The sequence below is a fragment of the Microtus pennsylvanicus genome, chromosome 13 (genome assembly GCF_037038515.1).
Source record: "Microtus pennsylvanicus isolate mMicPen1 chromosome 13, mMicPen1.hap1, whole genome shotgun sequence".
Taxonomy (NCBI): Eukaryota; Metazoa; Chordata; class Mammalia; order Rodentia; family Cricetidae; genus Microtus; species Microtus pennsylvanicus.
In genome coordinates, this window is record NC_134591.1 from 75,556,954 (window position 1) to 75,581,513 (window position 24,560).

At 52.5% G+C, this 24,560-nt stretch overlaps 2 protein-coding genes across 2 annotated transcripts in view; one reads left to right on the top strand and one right to left on the bottom strand.

Moving 5' to 3' along the window:
• The window catches only part of Plod1 (procollagen-lysine,2-oxoglutarate 5-dioxygenase 1), a 36,459-nt gene extending 24,363 nt beyond the window's left edge, over positions 1–12,096 (bottom strand). The window contains exons 1-7 of the mRNA XM_075945100.1: positions 11,949–12,096; positions 6,699–6,790; positions 5,585–5,718; positions 5,041–5,204; positions 3,366–3,478; positions 2,207–2,270; positions 722–819 (exon numbers count right to left, since the gene is read on the bottom strand). Coding sequence (XP_075801215.1) covers positions 722–819; positions 2,207–2,270; positions 3,366–3,478; positions 5,041–5,204; positions 5,585–5,718; positions 6,699–6,790; positions 11,949–12,024 — 741 coding nt within the window. The 5' untranslated portion in view covers positions 12,025–12,096. The remainder of the gene's footprint in view (positions 1–721; positions 820–2,206; positions 2,271–3,365; positions 3,479–5,040; positions 5,205–5,584; positions 5,719–6,698; positions 6,791–11,948) is intronic.
• A 5,224-nt stretch (positions 12,097–17,320) lies between these two features.
• Kiaa2013 (KIAA2013 ortholog) lies at positions 17,321–23,853 on the top strand. The gene is made up of 3 exons (XM_075945700.1): positions 17,321–18,486; positions 21,181–22,034; positions 23,135–23,853. Exons 1-3 carry the CDS (start codon positions 17,454–17,456, stop codon positions 23,150–23,152), a joined length of 1,905 nt encoding a protein of 634 aa, XP_075801815.1. The 5' UTR covers positions 17,321–17,453; the 3' UTR covers positions 23,153–23,853.
• Positions 23,854–24,560: the final 707 nt, after the last annotated feature.

Below are 24,560 nucleotides of genomic sequence, written 5' to 3' on the forward strand. Positions count from 1 at the left end.
CAAGACCTGCATTTTTCTTAATTGCGGGGGAGAGGGCTGCGGGGCAGAGTCTCAAGTAGTCCAGGCTGGCCTTGAACTCTCCACGTAGCCAAGAATACCTTTAAATTCCTGATTCTCCTGCCTCTACCTTCAGAGTTCAGAGATTACCATGCCTGCCTTATCTGGTCCCTGGTGACCAATCCCAGATCCTCAGGCATGCCAGGCAAGCCCCCTACCAGCTGAGTAACACCTCCAGCCCAAGATCTGCATTTTCCCTCGGGCTTTCTCTCCTCTCCCACCCACAGGATTCTAAGGCTGGTGACTGACAACCAGTCCTCCGGGACCACTTAACTAGGGTCTGCTGTCCCCAGCCACCATCTGCCCCAACCCCTTCCACAATGCCATGAGTGCAGCAACTCTATTTGTGACAGATTGGTCCCCAGTGCAGGTATCCAATACATGTTCACTTTGTGAATAAATGACTGCCATATCGCACCAGCGTAAGGTGATTCTGGAACCTTCCTCAAAACCTAGATGGGGACAGTGGCCTCTTACGAATCCTATGATCCAGCAGGAATGGACAGGGCACCATGCACACCATAGGGGAAAAACAGGACACCAGGCCAAGTTTGTATCAGAGGACCCCAAACAGTGGCACTAGCCCCAGGCTGCAGTCACAAGAGAAGCAGAGTTGGGACTCTGGCTTCCTCCCACGCTCCCCCAGGGTTGGACCCCTCCCTACCTTGGTGGGCCCATTGCCATGGATAACCACTGGAAGTGTGTCATAGGCCAGATTCCGTGCTCGCACGTGGCCCATTTCAAACTTGAGTACGACTTCATCTGGAGGTAAGAAAGCACAGACCCACACAGTGGCAGAGGGGCCAGGGCTGGGGACTCACAGGCTGGGGCTCTGCAAAAGTCACTTCACCCATTTTTCGAGACAGGGGCCAGGGTTTCTCTGTGTAACAGCTCTGGTTGTCCTAGAACTAGCTCTGTAGACCTGGCTGGCCTCGAACTCACAAAGATTCTCCTGCCTCTGCCTCACGAGTGCTGGGATTAAAGGTGTGCACCATCGGTCTCCCCATTTTAATTCCTTCTTTTTGAAGATTTCTTTTTATTTGTGCATGCGTGCGTGTGCGTGCGTGCGTGTGCGTGCGTGCGTGTGCGTGCGTGTGTGCATGTGTGTGCGTGCATGTGTGCGTGCACATGAGTGCAGATGCCCAAGGAGGCCAGAGGCATCGGATCCCCTGCAGCCAGAGCTACAGGTGGTTGTGAGCCTGACATGGGTACTGGGAACTGAACTCCCATCTCCTGAAAGATTTCCTGGCTACTTTAAAAATTACATTTAGCCAGGCATGGTGGCCCATGCCTTCAATTCTAGCAGGCAGATCTGAGTTCAGGGCCTATTTGACCTACAAAGTGAGTTCTAACACAGTAAGGGCTACACAAAGAAACTCTGTCTCAAAATAAAAAGAGAAGTTGCCTTGATTAATTTAGTGTTGGGGGTGTATTTGTGGAGGTAAGAGAACAACTTGCCAAGGTCGGTTCTCTCTTTCAACCATGTGGGTTCTGGGGCTCAAACTCAGGCTTGGCAGCAAGTGCCTTTATCCGCTGAGCCATCTCACCAGCCTCAAAATCCCTTCTTCATGGGGTAAATGTGTGATTGGCAGGCACTCAACACGGCAGCATGGAAGGAACAGAGGAGCAACAGCGACCCCTGTCTTTTGTGTGGTGACCCATTAGAGCCAGAAGTGGAATGGGGAGGGGCAGCAAAGACTAGAACATCCCAGCTTCGGACACAGGGGCAGTACTGAGAGCGGTGTGTATGATGTGTGGTTAATCAGGAAGACTTGTAGCAGAGCAAAGTCATCTCCAGTCTGGGGCCCAAGGAGAAGGGCTCCCTTGTACTGACACGGCATGCAGGGTGGGGCCGAGGGCCAGCTGCCTGCGGTGGCTATCCCACAGTCTCCTAAGCCGAACGGCTGCCCTCCTCCCACCTTCTGAGAGACACAACTCTGCCCCCATGACATCTGGAGGGTCTCTGGGATCCGAGCAGAAGGCTGACACCAGCTCAGTGCAATGACCGAGGAGGGGTTACTTGGCTTTTCTTCTTTGGTTCCAGCCCTGACGGGAATCCTCAAGTCCTTCTGCACATAAAACTCACTTCCTCCTCAGGTTTCACACCCCCCCCCCTCAGGCACCACCCCCTGCCAGTGCCACTGCTCACCCAAGGCTCCATCCAGGTTCTGGAAGATTCGGCAGCGGTGGTCCAGGCTGATATTGATTTGCTCCTGCAGGAAGGAGGGCCTGGGCTGCAGCAGGGACAGGCCCCAGGCAAGACCAGGTCCCCAGCACACCCAGCATTGGGATCCTGTCCCCACACTGGCTCAGCCTGCTACATCCTGGCTCTATTCAGAGAACCAGGAAATGTCAAGGCCGGAAAGAAGCTAAGGAAGCAGCTGGTCCAGCCATAAAGACGACAGCTGTATGACAGCACACACTAAGGCGTGATGTTCCTATGTGCCAGTCTCCAGTGCCGAGCTCCTATGTACATGTATGAATCTGATCACCACAACATCCCTGAGAGAGATACTAATGGTATATGTATTATAATAAAAATTAATAATACATTAATTTTTGGTTTCTGAGACAGTTTCACAGAATGTGCAGGCTGGTTTCGAGCTACGTAGCCTAGGCTGGCCTCCAATTCACGATCCTCCAGTCTCTCTGGGATTGCAGAGACATCACCAGGTGTAGCTTTTTTTTTAATGTTTATTTATTTTTATGTATATGCGTGTTTTGCCTGCATGTATGTAAGTGTGCCACGTGCATGTACCCACAGAAACCAAGAGGGCAACAGATCCCTGGAACTAGAACTACAGACAATTTTGAGCCATCATGTGGGTGCCGGGAACAGAAGCCTGGTCCTCTGCCAACAGCAAGTGCTTTTAACCACTAAGCCATCTCTCCAGCCACATGCATTTTCTTATTTTGCATGTGTTTATGTTTGTGTGCATCTGTGTGCCGTACTGCATGTATGGAGGCCAGAGGACAATCTGCAGAAGTTTGTTTTCTTCTTCTACCATGTGGGTCTGGAAGCCTGAACTAAGTCACCATGTTTGGCAATACCCACTGACCACAACACAGGCCCTTGGCTTTGCTTTAACCCAACCACACTGCACCCAATCACTCCAGAACTCTAAGCAATGACCATATTATGTAAAAGCCCCCAAGTCTATGGCAGTTTGTCACAATAGCCCAAATGGACAGAGGCACTAACCCAGTGGCTCAGACCCCAAAGGACCGTCCCCAGTTCAGCCTGGCTAGTGTGATCCAGGGTCAGCAGTCCCCAGACCCCTCTCCCCATCCCACCTACCACCTCTTACCCTCTTCTCTGGGTCCAAGAAGATCTTGGTGTAAAAGAGCTGGTCACTGTCACTGTCCTGGCCCTCCCACTCGGCCACCAGTTTGCTGAGATTGGGGGCATAACCAATAAAACCTGCGGTGGTAGAGGGGACAGAGACTGACATTTAGCTTCCAGTCCCTGGGCCAGCTTCCTCCTCTCCCATTCACCTCCCACTGTAAACCTCACCTCTTCACTTCTGCCTGAGGGGAGGTGGGATACACACTAGTTAAAGCCACCAGAGAAGCTTTCCCAAGATCAACAGAACCCACTGAATTGCACCCACTTAGTGCTAGGCCCCTAGACAGCAGATCTGCAAGGATCCAAGCTTGGATCCCCTTTATATAGTCATCTGAGCAACTTAGATCGGAAAAGGGGGGAGGCTGGAAAAATGGCACAGAGCACTCCAGGGTCTGAGCCTTGACAAGCAGGGGAAGCTCAGAGGAGCTCCTGGATAAGCTGAGGACTGCACAAGCAAGAAAGGGAAGAAACAGGACATGACCCCTGGGCTAGGCGACTTCCCTATCCCAGCACTGCCCCCACCCACCCACAAGAACAGTGTTAGCTCTCTGGACCAGTGAGACTGGCTGGTGGGGCCTGTGGTTCTACTCTCTGAAAGGACGAGAAGGGGTTGAGGGCTGAAGTGCCAGAGGGGTTACAAGACAAAGACAGAGGCCAGGCTCAGCACCAGGAGAGGAGGAGGCCCAGAGGGCAGTGGGTATACGTCTCAATGGATACAGAGGTTTTTAGTTGTTTTTAAGAAAAGGTCTCACATAGCCTCTCTCTGGTCGGCTTTGCCCTCATTAACTAACAAGGAGACCCTTATGATGATCCTCCTGCTACCATCTCTCCGATTGCAGGAGTGCAGGAGTGTGGCACCATATCTCCTGTGCAGTGCTGGCCATGGATCCCAGAGTTCTGAGCATGCTGGGCAAGCGTTCTACCAACTGAGCTACATCCCCAGCCCTGTTTCTTGTTTTTCACTTTTCTACACAACTTGTGTGTGTGTGTGTGTGTGTGTGTGAGAGAGAGAGAGAGAGAGAGAGAGAGAGAGAGAGAGAGAAAGTATGTGCGCATGAGTTGTGTGTTAAGTGTGTGTGGTGTTAAGTATGTGTGTGTGTAAGTCAGAGGACCACTTGCAGAAGCTGCTGCTCTCCCTCCATCATGTGGATTTTTTTTAAAGATTTATTTATGCCTGTTTTATGTATATGAGTGCTCTGTTTTCACGCACACCAGAAGAGGGCGCCAGATCCCAGTACAGATGCTTGTGAGCCACCATGTGGTTGCTGGGAATTGAACTCAGGACCACTGGAAAGGCAGCCAGTGCTCTTAACTGCTGAGTCATCTCTCCAGCCCCCATCATGCGGACGGACTCTAAGGATCAAACCAGATTGTCAGGCTTGATGGCAAGAAGCTATGGCCACTGAGAAATTTCATTGGTCCTGCCCCCCCCCTTTTTTTGGACTCAGGTCTCATGTAGCCCCACGCTGGGCTACTGGATTCAGTGGTGACTCCAGTTTCTCCAGCACAGCTGGATGGCTTCAACTAATCGAGGAAGACATCCCTCCGAGGCTCTCTTTGAGATTGTGTGCTTTTGGAACCCACAACCCACAGCAACGTCAGGTACTGGACCCCACGCCCTGCACCCAGCCTCTTACCTCCAGAGCCCAGGAATCGCTTGCCGTCAGAGACCACCGGATACTTGGCCTCCAGTCTCCGGTCGGGGTAGATAAGTTCCTCAGCTGAGAAGACCACCCGGCTCTTGGCCTGCTGGAACTTCTTTAAGAGTTCTCGAGGCCCCGAGGCAAACACCACATCGTAACTGTGATCAAAGCAGGAAGAAACTGACGCAGGTCCAGAGAGGGATCGCACGGAAGGACCAGGGATTAGGAGCCCCTCACATCCTGCACCAGCCACCACCTGGGAGACGGAGCTGCATGCCCCTAACTCCCTCAGTCTGCCACATTTCCATGCCCATGCTGGGCAGAGACAGTCCCCATAATCCATGCCCTTGTCATATTCGAATGTCATCTCTGGCAGCTCACACCTCCCATCATTGGCCAATATCAGAGAGACTTTTCCTGGGGTCTCCCGACCTTAGATAAGCTTAGCTAGGGGGAGACTCCCTTACGTGTGATGTCCAGGTCTTATTTTGGGTCGCTGCACTCCAGGGACCCAAACAGGAATTCCTGGCACACCCACCTGTCAGTGAAGAGAATAACCAGGTCCTCCTTGTCTGCGTGCTTTTCCAGCGCCTTCTTCAGCAGCCGGACCTTCTGTCCTCCCCCTGCCGATGACCCAGTGCCCACGCTCCAGTCCTCCCCTAAGCCCAGTGCCTGCAGAGAGAGATGCCCAGCTCTCGGTAGAGAAATATTCCTCCACCAGTTTGGTCAGTAGACTTCTTTGCTTCCTTTCAACCCAATGTAGGAAAACCATACCAGGTAATGCCAGCGGTGGTCATGTGACCAGGGATAACCAATCACTACTTCCCACTCCTCTGCCCCCCCCCCCCCACAGCTAGAGTTTGGAGTATGTAAGCCAAACATGGCCTATCGGAGTCTTCCCTGGGTCTGCTGTATTAAAGCTACGATCGGCTAATGTTGAAAAGTCGGGGTGCAGAAGTCTGGGGCTAGAGTTCCTTAGCACAGTGGAGAGAGTTTGTCTCTGGAGATAGAAAAATGAAGCTCCAGCCATGCCTGAAGCAGCACTCTGCGTCACCTGGATCCATGGCAGCCGACACACTTCTTTCTGTGTAGGCCACGATGAAGCCAGCGTTGAATATATCTCTGTCCCCAGTGCCCAACACCATGACTGACAGAGAAGTACTCAGAATGGGGCCGCCGAGGGGAGGGCTGACTCCCTGCAGGGCTGGGCCCCATGAACTGCCCACAGAAGACAGGCACGGCAGACAAGCATGTCTCTTTGTAATAGTGTACATACTCCAGAGGTCTTCAGATCACATCCATTCCTAAATGCCCCAGGGGATTGTGGGAATGAAGGTTCCTAGGTCCTGCCATCCACACTAGTCTTCAAAGAGAGGCCTCCCTATGCCACCATCCAGATCTACTCCGCATCTCTCTCTCACCTCCTAGAATCTGCTCACACTCTGTCCCTCATCCTAACCTATGCTCCTCCTGGCTCCTGAGTCTGCTCCAAGGGGAAGGAGAAGCCATAGCCCCTGGATCCCCCACCAGCGCTCTCTCTCTCTCTCTCTCTCTCTCTCTCTCTCTCTCTCTCTCTCTCTCTCTCACACACACACACACACACACACACACACACACACACACTGTCTCCGCCCAACCTAGGAAGCCCTCACCTGAATCTTGTAGTTGAAGAACTGGGCTGAACGCTTGAAGCGGCGGAAGCCCTCGGTCTCTTTTGTGGCCACAGTGAGGACCAAAAGGTTGTCTGCAGACAGAGAAGGACATGGTGAGCTGAATGAGGGCAGAGGAGAGTCTTCCTCATCACACCACCACAGACAAGGGCTCAGGCTGTGCCAGGGGTTAAGAACAGAGTTGGGGCATAACCCTTCTTTGCCTACTCCCTGGGCTCCTTGGCTATGGAAACTGACAAATGTATTAGGCAGCACCCAGGGGAGAGGGTGTCTGCACCCTGGTTTATGAAACCAAGTCTCTGGCTTTAGAGGGTGCAGGCACCACTTGGAGAGGAGGGGAAAATGCCCTGAGTGCCGTCTGTGGGGAGATCTATGGCCAGTGCTGGGCATCAGAGAGGAGATGGCCACCTGCTCTCTATGCGGACAGTGAGCGTGGACATACTCATCCACTCTGATCTTCCCCCAGCCTGTGGGGGTGACTCTCCCGATGCCACACCTCCCGTCCATACTGCCTGGGGCGGACACGGACTTGAAATCCCATCAGCTGTCCTTGTCTGTGGTACGATTTTTCCTCCGCCTCCCTCCCTCTCATTTTGAAAAGGGGTCTCGTGTAACCCAGCCCCATATCCGACTCCACAGGTAACAAAGCTGCCCTTGAACGTCTCTACTGATCTTCCTGCCCCCACTCCCAAACGCTGAGGGTGCAGGCATGCACTGCCACACTCAACAAGCCTGGCTTTGTTAACACTTCCTAACAAGGGGCCTCTCCTTGCTCTGCAGTGTGACTTCATCTCTGCAGCAGAACATGTTAGAAGCAGCTCCCAAGATATCGTCTGTGGGTGGGAGCCCCCCAGAAGCCCCTCTGGACCCCACTGGGAGGCTGTGATACCTAAGAAGGGCGAGTCCCTGGCTTTATGCAGTAAGGTCAATGAAGTCTCTGTCTTTCAGAGCTACTAGACATTTGGCACACTGAGGGAAGTCAGTGGGGCTGACCAGCGAGGAGAATGCCTTGCCCAGTAGTCACGGCTCTGTGCAGACAGAGGTGGCCTCATTCTTTGGTTTGTGTAGGCTCTTCAGCCTGAGTCTTCCTGCCGGCTTCTGTCCTTCTTGCCAGGAATCCCAGGGCCAGTCATCACAGCACCCTCTCCCTTCCCACTATCGACCCCTGTGAATCCCACTCAGACTTCTGCCCTTGGGGGACAGGCCCACTATTCATTGGTTGTTATGGTCCCTCTGCATTCAGGATTCCCATTTACCTAGGTGGCCAAAATACTGTCGTTGTTGTCGTGGTACCATAGTGATACTTAATAATAAATAAATAAAGCTTGTTTGAATATCAGAGAGTAAAACAGCCACACTGGTCAGCCTTACAGACCAGGCAGTGGTGACACACATCTTTAATCCCCAAAGCCACACTAGTTCGCCATAGTTAGGTGGTAGTGGTTGGTGCACGCCTTTAATCCCAGCCCTAGAGAGGAATATAAGATGAGAGGAGACAGCTCTCACACAGTCTCATTCTGAGGGTTCCTGGAGGCAGGATCGCCATTTCGAAAGAAGTAGAGGTAAGAGACAGTAGTTGGCTGCTTTGCTTTTCTGATCCCTAGGTAGAACTCCAATATCTGTTTCTGGGTTTTTATTATTTGTGCTAAACCCCCCTCAAGAAGAAAAACAAAACAAAACAAAATCAAAAACCCAGCCAGGCCAGCAGCAGGCAGGTAAGTCCTTTCCGTTCCCCTACCACTAGACATCAGGAGCTAGAGCCCAGAGAACAAAAGGACCAGCTCTCCCAAGCTGGCTGAGGCTACACAGGCAGGAGGCTGTCCCGTAGCAAGGGATCAGTGCCACGGGGACCAAGAAGGGGTTGGCAGGACCCAGTAGTGTGGGCTTGGGAGGGAGCGGAGAATGCCATGAACTGTGGAGGAGTAACCTCCCCACTTGAAGTTCAGAGAAGAAAGCTGCTGTTCCCATGGGGGGAAGGGCTGCCTCCAACTCTGGCCTGGATGGTCAAGTCTCCCTAAAGGTAAGAAGAACTGGTCACCAGCTCTGAGGCCCCCTTGCCAAAAGGGGGGCAGGAAGAGTGTCAGGCCAGCGTGCGTGCGTGTGATTTTGGATTCTCCAAGGGTGTGTGTGTGTGTGTGTGTGTGTGTGTGTGTGTGATTCTGGATTCTCCAAGGGTGTGTATGCGCACGTGTGTGTGTACATTTGTGTGATTCTGGATTCTCCAAGGGCATGTGTGTGTGTGTGTGTGTGTGTGTGTGTGTGTGTGTGTGTGTGTGTATGTGTGTGTGTGCGTGTGATTTTGGATTCTCCAAGGGCGTGTGTGTGTGTGTGTGATTTTGGATTCTCCAAGGGTGTGTGCGTGCAATTTTGGATTCTCCAAGGGTGTGTGTGTGTGTGTGTGTGTGTGTGTGTGTGTGATTCCGGATTCTCCAAGGGTAACTGAGGCACAGAGAAGCTACAGATATGCCTAAGATCACAGACCTGGGAGTGAAACAAACAAACTGGCTAGCATTTTTGTTTGAGACAGGGTCTTACTACATAGCCCTGGTTGACCTGAAACTTACTGTATAGACCAGGCTGACCTTGAACTCAGAGAGATCTGCGCGCCTCTGTCTCCAAAGTGACAGGATTAAAAGCATTTTCCGTCACGCCTAGATGTTTTTTGCTTTGAAAATTAGGTCTTACTAAGTGGCCTAGCCTGGCCTCAAACTCACAGTCCTCCAGCCTCTGCCTCTCAAGGGCTGTGATTACAGGACTGTACCACCTAGCCTGGCCTCAAACTCACAATCCCCCAGCCTCAGCCTCCCAAGGGCTGTGATTACAGGACTGTACCACCTAGCCTGGCCTCACCTAGCTTGGCCTCAAACTGCCTCAGCCTCCCAAGGGTTGTGATTACAGGACTGCTTCGTCACGCAGAGATCACAGCCACGTGCTTTTGGTTGTGGTTTTGAGGCAGGATCTCTCTGTACATCCTTGTCTGTCCAGGAACTCACTCCATAGACCAGGATGGTTTGGAATTCACAGAGATCCACCTGCCTATGCTCCCGGAGTGCTGGGATGGAAGATGTGCGCCACTACGCCCAGCCACGTCCACACTCTTAACCTGCCACAGCACCCAGCATGATAGAGCACACTAAAGGTAGAATTCAGAATTACTGGGGCTTCTCCAGGCTCCTCCAGGGCAGGCATCCTCTCCAGTCCACTATGAGCCGCCTGAGAGCTCTGGGCCACCCAACCAGTGTCAACATGGGGCTTGGGTTGCACCAGGATATCATTCCTACTTCCTTGCTTGCTGTGTATGCTCAACAGCCACCAGGGCCACATGGGCCTGGCACCCTGTAAGCTTAGCCTTTCCAGCTGCTGCCCAAAGTCCAGCAGCCATTTCCCCAGATTGACAAACTGTGACCCAGGTCTTCAGAGATGAGAGAGAGACGTCAGAGCAGTGTGACGAGGACAGACGGCTCAGAAAATGCCTCAGTTTCCTCATCTGCACCGTAGGATCAGGGCACCTGGAGCCCGGTCACCAGCAGGGTCGTCTCTGACATCCTAGAGGGCAGCCGAGGTTCTAACCGGGATGGGCTGGAGTAGAAGGGCAGGCAGCAGCAGCAGGAGAAAGTGAGACAGTGGAGGTGGATGGGGGAGGCCGATGCAGGGCTCCAGGCTCCTGCCAGGGAGTGGATCCTCTGCACGCATCACCAGCTGAACCCTGGGGTCGGACTTCCCCATCAGATATTCTCTTATCGGTCTCCCTCTCTCTACCCTGATGGATTAGACCCTCCAGGAAAACTAGCTCCTCTGAGCGCAGAGAGAAAATGCCCAGTGCCTTGACTTTAAGGAGACTCAGGAACTGGCCTCCCTCTCTCACGATCTCTAGGAACGAGGTTTTGTTGTCCTGCTCTGACGCCGTGAACACTAAGATTCTCAGAGACCGTTTGTCATCAACGTTACCAGCGGGAGGTGTGTGACCCTGTGTATAATTTAGCACAGAACCGGCAGGCATGCAAAAATCCCTGGTTCCCAGCATATGGGTCTCAAAGCTAGGGCTCTGGCTCTCTCTCTCTCTCTCTCTCTCTCTCTCTCTCTCTCTCTCTCTCTCTCTCTCTCTGTGTGTGTGTGTGTGTGTGTGTGTGTGTGTGTGTGTGTCTCAAACGGCCTAGGCTGACTTAAACTCTTTATGTTGCGGAGGACGACCTTCTGACCATTCTGCCTCAACCTCCCTGAGTACTGGGGTTACTGGGGTTATAGGCACGCATAACCATGCTCAGTCTCCGACGTGCTGGGGACCAAATCCTGGGCTGCATGCATGCTAGGTGTATGTTCTTACCAACTGGGCAGCTTCTCTAACCCACCCAGATTCCTTTAACTATCCTACCACCCACCATGTCAAGGCCACCTCCCGGGTCTCCAGCAGGATGGGCGGAGGGGAACAGGATGCCCTGGAGAATGTGGTCAGTTTGTCTTTGTTTGTCTGGGTGGTCCAGTCTGACCTCCTGGCTTGGAGGGGGGGGGTGATCTCAAGGACTCAGAGAACAGTGCTAGGGGGCTAGGGTCCAACAAGGGGTGGGAGGACAGGAACACCCACTCAGGATAGTGGGGCACAGTTGGGAACCCAGAGCCCTTGGAGAAGCAGAATGAGCACTTGTCCAGGAGTCTGGCCGACCTGGGATCAACCTCTCTCAGCTGCAAGCCACGCTTACCTCCTTCACTCCAAAGCCCCTGCCTCACCCTAAAGATAACAGGAGCTCAGAGCTGGGCTCTGGAAGCAGACACGTCCAGACAGGGGGAAAGAAGCCATTTTCAATGCCCACAAGCTATGTGGCCTTGGCGGAAACCAATCAACTCTGGAGCCTCAGTTTGTGAAGCTCAAAAATGGGGATGATATAAGGAAGCACTCCCAGAGTAGCAAACTCTCTTAACTGGTGAGACCGGGCTGCAGTAGGTCCTGTCCGAGCAACAGGAGCCTTGCTACTTATTATGGGAATTATCACCGGCACCTCTGTGCTCTGAATGGGGGTGGAGAATGGGGAGGTGTATCTCGGCTGCCTCCTCTCCTGCCCGCTGCACAAACGTGGGGATCGTGGCCCCATGAGAGGAAGTGATCTGTCGGAGTCACCCGCGGGCAAGTGGACAGAAGACCGCAACCCAGCTCCCCCACCCTCCTTCCCCAGGTCGCCTGGACACTCGGGTCCTCGGCGAGGCTGCCCGGCACCGCTCCCCACACCGCGCCCTCACCCTCCAGCTTGGCGTCGTCCTTCGCCTGGGCCAGAAGGAGCCAGGCCAGCGGGGCCAGGAGCAGCAGGGGCCTCATAGCCGAGTGTGGGTACGTTCCGCCTGCTCCGAGACTCAAGCTGAACTGGAAACTTCGCGACTGGGCCGGCGGGCGCTGCCACGCACTGGGCCCGCCCCGGAGGCGGTGTCGCGCACTCCTCCGCCCGCCCCGGGGAAGGGTTTTCTCGCTTAGGCGCTCAGGTCCTCCAGACGTGGGGCAGGTCATTGTGGTCCCTGGGTCCTGTCGCCGGCCGGTCCATGCTCTCTCAATTCTCTCTCCACCTCTCCAAGGGATGCAATGCTACCCAGAGAAAGAACTGGGCTAGGAGGACGAGAGTTTGCTGTCTAGAAGAGTGGGACTTCATATTCATTTGGCTCTGCACGGAGATGGCGGGATCTGTAGGGCACCTCAGAGTTAGCTCTCAGAGATTCCATTTTCTTTATGCCTTCACCAGACTCCAGAAGTGAGGGTTTGAGCCTGGGGTGGACACAGGTGTTGACACACCTTTGCTGAAACTATAGAAAGGCTAGTCCCAGCTCCCAAAAGAGAATCACTTAATTCGCCTTTCTGTCCCGAGGGGGAAGTCTGAAAGGAGTCAAGAAAATTCTTGCTGCAGAGTTTAACTGTGGTATGGAAGTGTGAGTGGATGGATGGGATGGGGTGGGGTGGGGTGGGATGGGGTGGGGTGGGGTGGGATGGGTGGGTGGGTGAGTGGATGGGTGGAGAGAAAATTTTCAAGGCATTTTCACAGACAACCAAAGTAAAAATTCATCAGACATGTCCAGAGCAAGGGCTCCTGGTCCAGATGTCAGCCACACACATCCACATCTGGACCACATCCTGCCCAGCTGTGGAAGAGAGCTCCAACAGGGACCCTGGAGCCTCCTTTCCTCAGATTAAACTCTAGGGCAGAATTGTGGGGAAGGCGCTTGAGGGAGTCAGGAGTTGGGGAGCAGAGATCTTTCACCTTCACCGGTGCCGCTGTGTCAGCAAGGAAACACGAATCTTCAGGATTCTAAGTGGGAAAGGCTGTCTCTTCAGTAAGGCTCACTTGTTAAAATCAGATTCTTCTCGTGGACAGGTAAAAACAATGCTGGCTGGGGTGGGGTGAGATATGCCTAAATCTCTAGTACCCAGGAGGTGGAGGGAGGAGAACCAAAGCCAGCCTCAGACGCACAGCCAGACTCTGTCAGAGGAAAAGGGATAGGAAGGGAGAGGCGTCATGACCAAGCTGGAATCCCAGCACTCAGGAGATGGAAGCAGGATCAGGAGTTCAAGGCGTGCTCAGCCAATATAGCTAGTTGAGGCCAGCGTGAACTGTATGAGACCCTATCTCAAAACAACCCGTCCCCCCAAAAAAGAAAATTACAGACAAATGTTTGCAATGATTATTTCTAGGTTGTGATATAAAATGTATAATATTTACACAGCATCGCTATGTCATATTATTTCTGGATAGTTCTTGTCTTCTTTTTCCTTTCCTTTCCTTCTGGAGAAAGTTGTACCATATTTGTACAGCTGAGGTCTAGAAGATGAGAACAGGCAGAAAATGGCAGAGAGGTTTGCTATACAGAGGTTGACTCCCTCACACAGTAGAAGTGAGACCCAGGGCTGCCCAGCAGCAAGCTCAAGGCCACAAGATGAGCTAGAGGAAGAGGCCTCGGCAGAATCTAGAACATTTACTTCCTCGCTGGGACCCAGGGTTGGGAGCTGCTGCAGCTGGGGACAGGACTTGGTGCCAAGCATCCACCGGCTGTTTTGGACTCAGAAGACTGCAGACTGAGATTGCAAACCCTTAGAAGAGGAAAAGCAAGAACAAAGGAAGGAAGAAACAGTCAACCTTTGTTGACTGGCTCTTTTTTGCAGGCACGGGGATGGGGGGGGGGCTTAGTTTGTTTTTAGAGAGGGTTTCTCTGTGTACTCTGTGTAGTCCTGGCTGTTCTGGAACTCACTCTGTAGACCTGGCTGGCCTCGAACTCAGAGACCTGCCTGCCTCTGCCTCCGGAGTGCTGGGATTAAGGAGCTTGCTAGCACTGCCTAGTCCAGCTGATTCATTTTTTAAAAATATTTATTTATTTATTATGTATACAATATTCTGTGTGTGTGTATGCCTGCAGGCCAGAAGAGAGCACCAGACCTCATTACAGATGGTTGTGAGCCACCATGTGGTTGCTGGGAATTGAACTCAGGACCTTTGGAAGAGCAGGCAATGCTCTTAACCGCTGAGCCATCTCTCCAGCCCCAGCTGGTTCATTTTTAAGGCTCTCACTTCATGCTCATAACCGCCTTTCTAGTCAGGCAGTTTTTGCTTCTGTTGGCAAAATGAGAAACTGAGGCTCAGAAAAGCATCTGCTTGGCATCACACACCTGATGTTGGGCCACAGTAAGGAAGCACAGGACAGTTCCCAGAGTCCAAGGAGAAGCTCAACAGTCATATACCCCAGACAGGAAACATTCCTGGGCCGTTTCCAGAGTCTGACTTAGATGAGGGATCGGTTTTAGAGACTGCCTGCCTCTTCAGGAGGAAGAATTCCCTCTCACAGAGCTTTGCTTCACTCTCTTGGTATCTGCTTCCTGTTTGTTTCACCAAATGGCTAGAACTTGAACCTGGTCCAAGCATCGTCCAGGATGGCCTGTCTCTTTAAGCAGAGGTGGTGGCTGCTGTCCAGATGTTGCTTCTAATATTTCTAGTACGTGCTATGCGTGCTTTGGACTGTTAAAGGCGCAGGATGCCACTTTATTAGGAAGGTGCTGAACAACTGCAGGATGGGGGAAGGTAAGGGTGTGTGTGTGTGTGTGTCTCCCCAATTTCCTTTGTGGGTCTGGGGAGGAGCCACAGCTTCAGTGGGATGACCATACTTTGAGCTGTTTGATTGGCTGTCATTTCCCACTGGAATTAGCCCCAGTAGAACACTAGAATTTTCTCAGCTTCTCCTTTAAGTAGAACAAATAACGGGCAAATAAAGATTTTAGATTTTATTTATGCTACAATTTCTGGCTAAGAAAAAACAATACATATATTTATCTGTAAGCAGAGAGACTTGATGGAGAATGTCCTGGAAACCAGTTGCACCAGGACTGGGGCCTCAGAAGGGAAAATGACTCTAAGCTAAATACTGAATACTTCATATGAGCCAGGCAAGTGTGTTAAAGCTTCAAGCACTTGCCCAGAACAAGTCTTCAGAACAAGCCTATTTTGTAGTATAATACCTATTTTATAGGTAGAGACACTGAGGCCCGTGAAGGTTAGTTGACTTGCTAACAGGAGTCGGGTCAAGAGTAGAACCCATCATGTTGCCGTGGCCTTGCTGTGGCTATGCGGCTGACTCCTGCCTCTGGGCACTCCCGTGGCCATGTCTTGGGGTATTTGAAGATGACCCGGAGTTAGGAGCACATGTAATAAATAAAGCCTTCAACCTAGAAATCTGTCTTGATGAACTGCTTCCCAAGAAACATGCACAGAAGTAGGCCAAGATGGGGGCTGGAGAGATGGCTCAGTGGTTAAGAGCATTGCCTGCTCTTCCAAAGGTCCTGAGTTCAATTCCCAGCAACCACATGGTGGCTCACAATCCTCTGTAAAGAGGTCTGGGGCCCTCTTCTGGCCTTCAGGCATACAGAGAGAATATTGTATACATAATAAATAAATTAATTAATTAAAAAAAAAAGAAGTAGGCCAAGACATACTTCGATTACACCAGTGTTTGCAGCAAAAATACTCACGGGCTGGGATAGTGGCTCAGCAGAGGGCCTGAATTTGATCTCCAGTTACTCATTGAGAGCTAAGCTCAGTGCTGGGCACTGAAATTCCAGCACTGGCAGGTAGAGACCACAGGCTGTCTGGGGCTTGCAGGCCAGGCGGTCTAGCGGAATCAATGAGCTCTGGCTTAGTAATTGTTTCAAAATCAGGATGGAAGGTAGGCAAGATGACCCAATAGGTAAAGGTACTTGCTTCAAAAGCCTGGCAACCTAAATGCGCCCCCTGGAACTCATGTAAAGAACTGGCTTCCTAGAATTGTTCTCAGACCTCATGTAGTATGCATATCCGAACATACATATATCATGTTCACCTACATGCACGTGCACACACACAATAATGATATCTTTTCTGAAAATTAAAAAGGGGTTGGAGGGATGGTTCGGCGGGTAAGAGGCTTGCACCCCACATCAGGCCTCTCACAGGCGCCAGTAACTCCAACTCCAGGGATCCCACACCACCCTGACTTGGACACACCACACTGCGCACTGTGCAGGTCAGAAGCCAACTTGAAGGAGTCAGTTCTCTCCTTCCGCCACGCAGGCCCTCGGTACAGAACTCAGCTCATCACACTTGGTGGCAATTTGCATGCCTTTAATCCTAGCGTCTAAGAAAAGAGGAGGATCCCTTGGGCCCAGGAGTTGTTTGAACACTAGAGGGATCCTGTCTCAAAGATAAATAAACAAAAATAGTTAAATGCAATCCAAACAGGATGAGCACTCTTCCAATGGGACACTGGCTCACAATTTCAGCCGTTTTCTGTCTGCTTAGCCCTCTAGAAGCCACTGTCAGCTGCGAATCCGCAACTGCCCGTCTGGGTCTGAACTGACCAGAATCCAAAGTGGAAACAATTGCCCATTGTCGTCTGTCTTCTGTCAGAGTGTCCAGCTGACTTTTTTTCCCTAGATGGATGCTGCAGGCCTTGATAAAGGATGAGATCTTAATGTTTTGTGTTATTTAATGAGTTACTTAGGATTGACATCAAGAAAACGAGTCGGTGTGCTCAAGAGACAGGCAGTCCTGGGCTGGACTTATGTCTCACTCTGGTGTATTCTCAGCCAGGCAGATTTGAAAATTAGAAAATGTTGACAAAATATTTCCTAGGAAATTAATTTTCCCTGTCTACTCTTCCCCTCCTCCCCTTCCTTCCCGCCTCCCTCCATCTCCTTTATTCCTCCCCGGCTCCTTTCCTCCCTTCCTTACTTCCATTTACCCCTATGCCTACTCTTCGTCCAGAAATAATTTTACAGAAACAGTACGTTTTTATTTTTTTAACTTTAGGGCTGTTGAAACCATCAGTAGCAAACGAGGCGCAACACATGTTGGGTTTGGCTTGCTCTGTGATTTTCTTTTCTTTTTCCTCTTTCTTTCTTTCTTTTTTTTTTTAAACGGGATATTTGGACGGCAGCCCACCCCTAAGCTCTCCAAATGCCTTCCCTCCACAACACCCCCACACCGAGCCCTGACCACGCCCCCAAAGAGACTCCACCTCTCCTCCAAATCCCGCCCCCGGCCGATTTTCCCTCTGTCGCAAAAAAACTCGGCGACGCTTTACGGGCCGGCGACGTTTGACGGCTGGGACGCAACCTAGAAGAAGGAGGAAGCGGTGGCGGTAGCTGCCGGGGCGCCTTTGGCGGGCGTCGAGGTGGGCGCGGCGACGCGGGCCAGTGAGTGAGCGGCGGCGGCCGGGCGGGTGGGCTGGGCGGCGGGCCCGATGTGGCTGCAGCAGCGCCTGAAGGGGCTGCCAGGGCTGCTGTCGAGCAGCTGGGCCCGCCGCCTCCTCTGCCTGCTCGGCCTCCTGCTGCTGCTCCTGTGGTTCGGGAGCTCCGGAGCACGGAGGGCGGCGGGCGGCCTGCGCTTGCCGTCCTGGTCCCGCAGCGAGCCGGGCGCCGCGGAGCCGTCCGCCTGCCTGGAGGCGGCCACCCGCGCGTGGCGCGGCCTGCGTGATCGCGGCGAGGCGGTGCCGCTGGGCCCCGGGGTGCCAGCCCTGGTTGCCAACGGTTTTCTGGCTCTGGACGCCGCCTCCAATCGGCTGTGGGTGACGCCCGGGGAGCGGGAGCCTGCGGTGGCCCCGGACTTCGTGCCCTTCGTGCAGCTGCGCCCTCTGAATGTGCTGGCTGAGGCTGGAGAGGCGGTGCTGCTGCTACGGGAGGGTCTGCTGCGCCGAGTGCGCTGCCTGCAGCTGGGGACCCCAGGCTCAGGCCCTGCCGCTGGCGTCGTCGGACCCGCCTCGGCCTCCGGGCTCTCCGCGGGGTCAGGCCGCGACTGCGTGCTACTGCAGGAGGACTTCCTGGCACACCGAGGCCGACCCCATGTCTATCTGCAGCGCATCCAGCTCAGCAATCCCACGGAGCGTGTGGCCGCGTTGCAGACTGTGGGGCCCACCGCGGGCCCCCCTGCCAAGTCCTTCACCAGCACTCTGGAGAAGGTCGGGGATCATCAGTTTCTCCTCTCCTCGGGCCACTCCTCAGTCAGTCCATCGGGGCCAGTGCACCTGGTCGTCGTGGCCTCTAAGAAGTTAGTGAACCGGCTCCAGGTGGCTCCCAAGACCCAGCTGGATGAGACGGTGCTGTGGGTGGTGCATGTCTCTGGTCCCATCCACCCTCAGGTACTCAAAAGCAAAGGAACCAAGGAGCTCAAGGCGCTGCAGGACTTGGCAAGGAAGGAAATGCTGGAGCTGTTGGAGATGCCAGCCTCGGAGCTGCTTCAGGATCACCAGCACCTCTGGGCCCAGCTGTTCAGCCCAGGTGAGGCCTTGGTGGGGGCACGGTGCCGTCTCCACTTGCACCAGTATCCCTGTGGTCCACGTTAGAGACATTCTCCGTGCCCGGCAGCGCTCACACTGAGGGTTGGAACTTGGGCTTGATGTGAAAGGGTTGAATCGCTCTTGACCACTTTGAAGCTGTATGACCTCGTTTCTGTGGTCTTAGCTTTAAAAACAGTATATGTTATGGGGTTTTAATGAAAATCTGAGTGTTAAGGTTCACTTTTATTGTCTGTTCTAGGCCTTGAGGTCTGACGTGAGCAGGTGGAGGGTTTTGTTTTGTATGGGAACGGGGTCAGTTTGTAAAGAATAAACCACCAGGGAGACCCCACTCCCCCAGACACTCTGCTTGGGCCCCCACACCTGCCTGGACCTGGCCTCAGCTTCTAACCTTTGATCTTCATCTTGACATTGTGGCTGCAGCTATTACCAGAATGCTGGAGGCTTCTTCCAGCCGGCTGGAGTGTGTGTACTAAATGAGAACTTTCTTTCTTCCTTTCTTTTATTTTTTTTAAAGTCTTTTATTTGCAAATTTCTTTGCTAATGAAACCCTTTCTTGTCATCTGTTAAAGAAAATGCAATCCTCAGCACTCAGGAGGCAGAGGCAGGTGGATCTCTGTGAGTTCTAGGCCAGCCTGGTCTACAGAGCAAGTCCCAGGATAGTCAGAGCTACATAGAGGACCCCACCACCACAAAAAAAATATTGCTATCCATAGTACTGAGTTTTGGTTTATCAGCACCCATGTGTAAGGTTGTGCAGAAAGAGTTTAGTTCATTCAACAGGTGCTTTTGCCGTAGGCTGTTTGTTGGACAAGTTAGCAAACGAATTCTTGTTTGCACAGTGTTTGCCTGGGTCAGGAGGAAGACGGGACGGAACAGAACGTTTTAAGTAAGAACTCCTAGACTGGAAAGTGCTGTGGGTGTGGAAGAGAGTGAGTAGCTGGTGGGAGTCTAGTGCAGGCTGGGAGGGCTGCTCAGCTCCCCTGACGTGGAGTCAGAGTTAAGCCTGGTCATGTGACAGGGAAGTGGGCATTCAGCCTGGAAGCTGCCCGAAACAGGAGCAGGTTAAGCCTGGTGATGAGCAGGAGCAGGGCGGCGTGAGCTTGCAGCCGTGAGGAAGGACAAGAGGTCTGGTTCTGAGACAGAAAGGTGGGAGTCGTCAGAGTATAGACTGACAGGGCATGGACACAGGTAAACAGTTCCTGGGGAACCCCGGGGGAGGAGGAGGCCCCCGGGTTGTCACATGGAGATGGAAGTGGTGGGCCTTGATATTTTGGGAGGTAGGGCTGTTGGGCCATGGTTTGGCTATGGGAAGAGAGATCTGGAGAGTAACTTCCTGATGTGTGGGTGTGAGCAGTTGCTTGGAGATAACTAGGGGAAGCTTTGGTTGGGGGTGAAAGTTCATATCAGATCACTTGTACCTGTCAGATATCCAGGTGGAGACGCTGTGGGTTTGATCAGCCCTGTGAGTCTAGAATCATTTAAATCGGAGCCACTGTACTAAACTAGATTAAGGTACTTTCAATCTACAGTCTCAGCACTCAGACTGTGAGGGAGAAGGAGGACGAGTTCAAGGCTAGCCTGTGCTACATAGAGAGACCCTGCTTCCAAGAGAAAAAATAAAATCAAATATTAAAATAGCTATAGGAGGAATTAAAGAAATAGCTCAGCTGCTCTTTCAGAGGACCTGGGTTTAATTCCCAACATCCACATGGCAGCTCACAATGGACTGTTAACTCCAGTTTCAAGGGTTCAAGGTCATCTTCTGCCCTCCAAGGGCTCTGCACATAAATTAAGCATACATACATACATATATGCATATATACAATAATTTGTTGTGGGGGTTAGTTTTCAAGACAGGGTTTCTCTATGTAACCATCCTGACTGTTCTGGAGCTCACTTTGTAGACAAGGCTGGCCTCAAACCCACTGAGATCTGCCTGCCTCTGCCTCCCAAGTGCTGGGATTAAAGGTGTGCGCCACCACTGCCCGGCAATAATTTTTTTTTAAGCTATATTTACCAGAGAGTGGTAGAAGAACCAGCTAGTATTGGCTAGGACACAAATGACATCTAGTTGGGGGTTCTAGACCATAGGGTTGAGAAGACCTGATCCATGTATGTTGTTCTTAGCTCTGACAGGAGGTCCCACAGTCCCTAGTTGGTCATGTTAGATGCCTGTTACTCACCTCTGTTAATGACTGTCACAAAAGCAGCTTACTGAAGAAAGTTTATCTGGGCTTGTAGTTCAAAGAGGCTCAGCCCATCATAGTGGGAAAGGCATGGTAGCAGGATCAGGAGGTGGCCAGTCACAGTCACACAGCATCTGCAATTCAGGAAACGGAGAGATGAATGCTGGTACTCAGCTTGCTGTTTTCTGAACCCCAGCCCATGGTACAGGACCCCCGGCATTTAAGGTGGATCTTCCCACTTCAATCTAATGTAAAAACTCTTCCATAGATGTGCCCAGAAGTTTGTTTCTGTGGTAATTCTAAACTCCACCAAGTTGAGTGAAGATTTGCCGTCTCAGGAAGTCAGGATGGCTCTACCATACCCAGGGCACCCAACTGTTATCCTTTATTACTGGACCCAAAGCTCCACCATCTGTAGCCCTGATCTTCTGTTTCTTTGCCTCCAACCAGGCCTTCTTCCCTAACGTGCAGCCTTTTTGGTGTTTCAGGTGTGGAGATGAAGAAGATCACAGATGCCCACACGCCGTCTGGCCTGACTGTGAACCTGACACTGTACTACATGCTCTCCTGCTCGCCAGCCCCACTGCTCAGCCCTTCTCTGAGCCACAGGGAACGAGACCAAATGGAGGCAACACTCAACTATGAAGACCACTGTTTCAGTGGCCATGCCACCATGCATGCTGAGAACCTGTGGCCAGGCCAGCTCTCCTCAGTGCAGCAGATCCTGCAGCTGGCTGACCTGTGGAAGCTGACCCTCCAGAAGCGAGGCTGCAAGGGGCTGGTGAAGGTTGGCGCTCCGGGCATTCTACAAGGCATGGTGCTCAGCTTCGGCGGGCTACAGTTCACAGAAAACCACCTGCAGTTCCAGGCCGACCCTGAGGTGCTCCACAACAGCTATGCGCTGCGTGGAATACGCTACAAGAACGACCACATCAACCTGGCCGTGCTGGTGGACGCCGAGGGCAAGCCCTACCTGCACGTGTCTGTGGAGTCCCGAGGCCAACCTGTCAAGATCTACGCCTGTGAGGCAGGCTGCCTCCATGACCCTGTGGAACTGACCTCGGAGCCTGGAGGCCACACCTTCTCCGTCATGGTGACACAGCCCATCACTCCCCTGCTGTACGTCTCCACCGACCTCACACACCTGCAGGACCTGCGGCACACGCTGCACCTTAAGGCCATCCTGGCCCACGACGAGCACATGGCCCAGCAAGATCCTGGCCTGCCCTTCCTCTTCTGGTTCAGTGTGGCCTCCCTCATCACCCTCTTCCACCTCTTCCTCTTCAAACTCATCTACAATGAGTATTGTGGGCCTGGAGCCAAGCCCCTCTTCAGGAGCAAGGTAAGTTCCCTCTCCTCCTAGAGCCCCACGCTTCTGCCATTCTCTGTCGAGTCCAGAAAGGGGGTGACAGCCTAGGCAATAATGGAATATCCTTCAGGCCAGTGCCCACAGTTCTCAATATCAGAGAGGAGTCCGTTTTGATAGCAAGCTAGTTATGATTAACTATGTACTCCTGTTATCCCAGCATTGAAGATGCTAAAGCAGGAAGGTTGTCAGTTTGATACCAACATGAGCTCATGGCAAAACAAAACAAACAAAAACCAAAAACCCATTGCTCCCAGAGGTCAGGCTCTCATGTGGGTCTGGTACTGCAGTCATCTTGTCAGCCCACAGCAGCAGGAGAGCCAGGTCCTCCCTGCCCCTCTTCTCCCAAACCGTAGAAGACCAGGTAGTGGATCTGGGCCCAGCATCCCATGCAGGAGATGGGCCAGTCTCTGCCACTAAGAAACTGTGGCGTTTGGATTAAGGCCAGGCTTGCAGGAAAAGTAGTGCTTGACCCTTAAGGCAAGGCAGCAGCAGATGGAAGCAGGTCTGAGTTCCTCACGATAGGGAGCAATGTGGAGAAGGCCTTCCCAGTAGCCAGCTTGGCCAGCTGTGATTGAAAAGGCGGGTTCTGTAGCCTCTGGGGTCAGCAGACTCTTTCCCCTACTGGCCACTGGCCTCCTGCCCTTGTTCTTGCTTGGCATGTATGTTCTTATATGTTCAACATACAATTGGGAAGACAAACTGCCTCCCTGAGGAACTGCCCATGCCAGAGAAAGCCCCAGCCAACATGCCACATCAGCCCAAGGAGGTTCATGGGCCGCTACATAGTAATTGTAGCCTGGGCCGGGAACTGTCTATTTGTCTAAATCTGAGACATTGTCCCTGAGGTCTGTTCCTCTGCCAGTGTGTATATTTGTCTGCTTTGAGATGGCTTCCTGTAGCCTAGGCTGGCCTTGAACTTGCTATGCAGTAGAAGCTGACTTGAACTCTCCTGTCTCTACTTCCCAAGTGCTGGAATCAGTAGTGTGCCCCACCATGCTTGACTTTCCCCAGCTGCTTCTGTAGCGGGGCTGTGGGTTGGTGCTGAGTCGTGACCTTCTTGTTTCATTGAGCAGGAAGATCCCAGTGTCTGAGTGAACCTCGAGCCCTGCTCTCGGCCACCGTTTGCACAAGACACCCAGCACTGAGCATCCTGCTGCTGCATGAACAGGGAGCCTTTGGAAGCACCAACCCTTTGTGCCTTGTGGGGGACAGTGACTCAGAAGCGCTTGTGGGTACAAGAGTTTGCACTGGAGGGGAAAGAGGGCCGAGGACTTGTGTAAGTTTTCCAGTCAATAAAACAAACCCTTAGGGAGAATACTTGAAGTTGAGCGCACTCCTTCCACTTCCCCCTGTCTTTTATCCCAGGAAATAGCTCCTCTGTAAAGACTGCTGAGGAAAATCCTGTTCTTTTCCTAATTTAATGTGTTCTTTCTTGAATGGATTTCTAATTTATTTTTGTTGAAATTTTGCTTGGGTGGCTTTTCCTCCACCTTAGATCAGGACTGTTGGTGGCAACAACGGATCCCTGCCACTTCATCGGCACCCAGAGGCCCCACACAGTCTGGAGGCGGGGCCTGAGCTCCAGGCGGCCACCCTGCCTGGGGAAGGTGTGCTTCCCCTGCCCTCTGCTGGTTTGCACATTGCCTCTTTCTTACCGTGAGCCAGTGGGATCTGTCCTTTTGTACTTCGGGTCCCTGGGAAAGGTGTTTAACTTTCTAGTGATGGATGGTTGTTGGCTTTTGAAATACCAAAGCTTTTTTGTTCTTTTTTAAATAAATATCTTTTAAACTTCCATGACTGGTTTGTGTGTGGTTGAACCCTTGGACACATTCATCACACCCTCCCTCATCACTAGATTTTTGGGGTGGTCTTCAGTGCTATAGCCCGCCTCAACTAGCTGTTTTCTTATGTGACTTTTGGCTGTGCTGCTGCAGGACCAAAGCATCTTCCCTACTGTGGTGCAGGCTCCTCCTCCCTTACCCATCCTCAGAGTCTGGACCCTCCCTCCCCGGGTTTTCTAGCTGGAGGGAAGAGGTGGCAGACAGTGTTGAGCCTTCTGCTCACTGTGGGGAGAGAGAGGGACAGAATGGGGACAGCCACCCTCTGCTGGGGGCTGTCATCCTTGGGGTTTAGTGGTTTCCCTGGCTTCCCTGACTTTGACTCACCAGAAAGCCTGGCCTGCTTGCCAAGGACCCATGTGTCTGTGCCACCACAGCTGCTCAAGAGTAAACAAGAGGATAGGGCTGTGATGTGGGCAGCCCTGGTTTTTACTGCTTCAGTCCACAGCACTGGGAGGTGCAGAGACACGGATATGGGCCAGCTCGCCTCTTCCAGAGAGGAGTGTCATTTACAGCGTGACAAGCCCTGCAGTTCCAGTAAAGTGGAAGCTGTTCGGAGCTAGGTGCAGTTTGCAGGCCTCTGCAGGCCTCGAATCCCAGGAGTTGAAGGTCATTCCTGACTACATAGTGAGTTTGAAGCCAGCCCTGCAGACCTCATGAC